At 39.8% G+C, this 1,687-nt stretch overlaps 1 protein-coding gene across 1 annotated transcript; it reads right to left on the bottom strand.

Annotated features, from left to right (window-relative positions):
• Positions 1-525: 525 nt before the first annotated feature.
• LOC113002160 (uncharacterized) lies at positions 526-1,395 on the bottom strand. The gene has a single exon (XM_041017525.1). It carries the CDS (start codon positions 1,393-1,395, stop codon positions 526-528), a length of 870 nt encoding a protein of 289 aa, XP_040873459.1.
• Between the last annotated feature and the right edge of the window lie 292 nt (positions 1,396-1,687).

Raw genomic sequence — 1,687 nt, 5'->3', positions numbered from 1 at the left:
TAGCACTTCACTCTTTCTCTTCAAGATATACACCCACATCTTCCTAGTGAAATCATCTAGGAATGATACAAAGTATCTACTCTCACCAAGAGATTGACACTGCATTGGGTCACACACATCAGAGTATATCACTTCAAGCTTTTCTCTTGCCTTAGTTTCAACAAATTTCTTAAAAGACTCTCTGTGCTGTTTAGACTCAACACAATTTTTACATAATTCTTTTGGTACATTTATCAATGGCAGCCCCCTAACCATGTTGTGAGTATTCAAGTCACGCAAGTCTCTAAAATTCAAGTGACCATATCTGTGATGCCATACCCAATAATCTTCACTCACTTCTGCAACTAGACATTTATGGCAAAGTGCTTCCAGATTGGCTCTAAATGTCCTGTTTCTAGACATAGAAACATCAAATATCAAACTGTTTTTACCACCTAAATCAAACAATTTAAGTTTTTTATCTTCCATAATCACCTTATGGCCTTTCTCCACTAATTGTCCTAGACTGAGCAAATTGCTCTCTAGTCAAGGTACATAAAATACACCTGATATGCAGTACTGTGTACCATTCGACATCTTGATCATCACATTTCCAACTCCTTCTGCTAGCATAGCTCTACCATCAGCAAACTTGATTCTATTTTTCTTGCTTGCATCAAAGTTGACAAGCCATTCTTTATGACCAGTCATATGTGTAGAACATCCTGTGTCAAGGTACCATTCATCAATGGTGCACATTTCATCTGCAGTAGTCACCATGAGCATCACTAGCTCATTTTCCTCATCATCACCTTTGGCAAGATTTGCCTTATCACCTTGGGAATCCTTCTTCGCATAACACTCATCTGCAAAGTGTCCCCACCTATCACAATTATAACATTGGATGTTCTGTTTATCAAACCTTTTCATACCACCTCTTCCTCTACCATTGCTACCACCTCGATAGTAGCCTCTGCCCCTGCCTCTCTGCGACTGATCAGGTTTATTTTCAACATCATTCTGGCCTCTTCCACTACTAGAAACATGGTCACCTCTTCCTCTATTGTTCGTACCACGACCTCTTCCTCTAAAACCACTTCTTCCTCTGTTACTGTCGCCAGAATTCTTGTTACTAGATTGAGCCAATAAGGCTTGTTCAACAATTTTCTTCTTATTTCTCTCTAGCAATCTAAGTTCTCTAGCTTCTAGTGAACTTTGCAATTCTTCTAAACTCATTTCACTTACTTCCTTGGATTCCTCAATTGCACATACTATATAATCATATTTTTCCAGCAAAGATCGAGTAATTTTCTCACAAATTTTTCCATCAGTTAAAGTCTCACCTTGTGTAGCCATCTGATTGGTGACTACCTTTACTCGTGCAAAGAAGTCAACAATCTTCTCATTCTCTTCCATCGTCATTGAGTCAAACTGTCACTGCAACACTTAAAGTTTCACCTTCTTGATTCGATCTCCACCAGCATAACATTTCTCAAGTTTATCCGAGGCCTACTTCGCTGAGGTCGCCTTCGAGATTAGATTGAAATTCGCATCATCTACACTCTGATGCAGAAAGAATATTGCCTTCGCATCCTTCTTCTTGCTATCCTTGTATGCATTCCTCACCGCCTCAGTAGCGGGTTCTGCTGGTTCCGCCACTACGCCATTCTTCACTACCTCCATCACGTCTTGAAATTCAAACAACGCC

The sequence above is a fragment of the Glycine max genome, chromosome 7, assembly GCF_000004515.6.
Source record: "Glycine max cultivar Williams 82 chromosome 7, Glycine_max_v4.0, whole genome shotgun sequence".
Classification (NCBI taxonomy): Eukaryota; Viridiplantae; Streptophyta; class Magnoliopsida; order Fabales; family Fabaceae; genus Glycine; species Glycine max.
This window is presented reverse-complemented; position numbering and strand designations above follow the sequence as displayed.

Bases quoted from the DNA above. Each gene is read 5' to 3' on its own strand.
- LOC113002160 (XM_041017525.1), bottom strand. From the start codon at position 1,395: ATGGAAGAGAATGAGAAGATTGTTGACTTCTTTGCACGAGTAAAGGTA.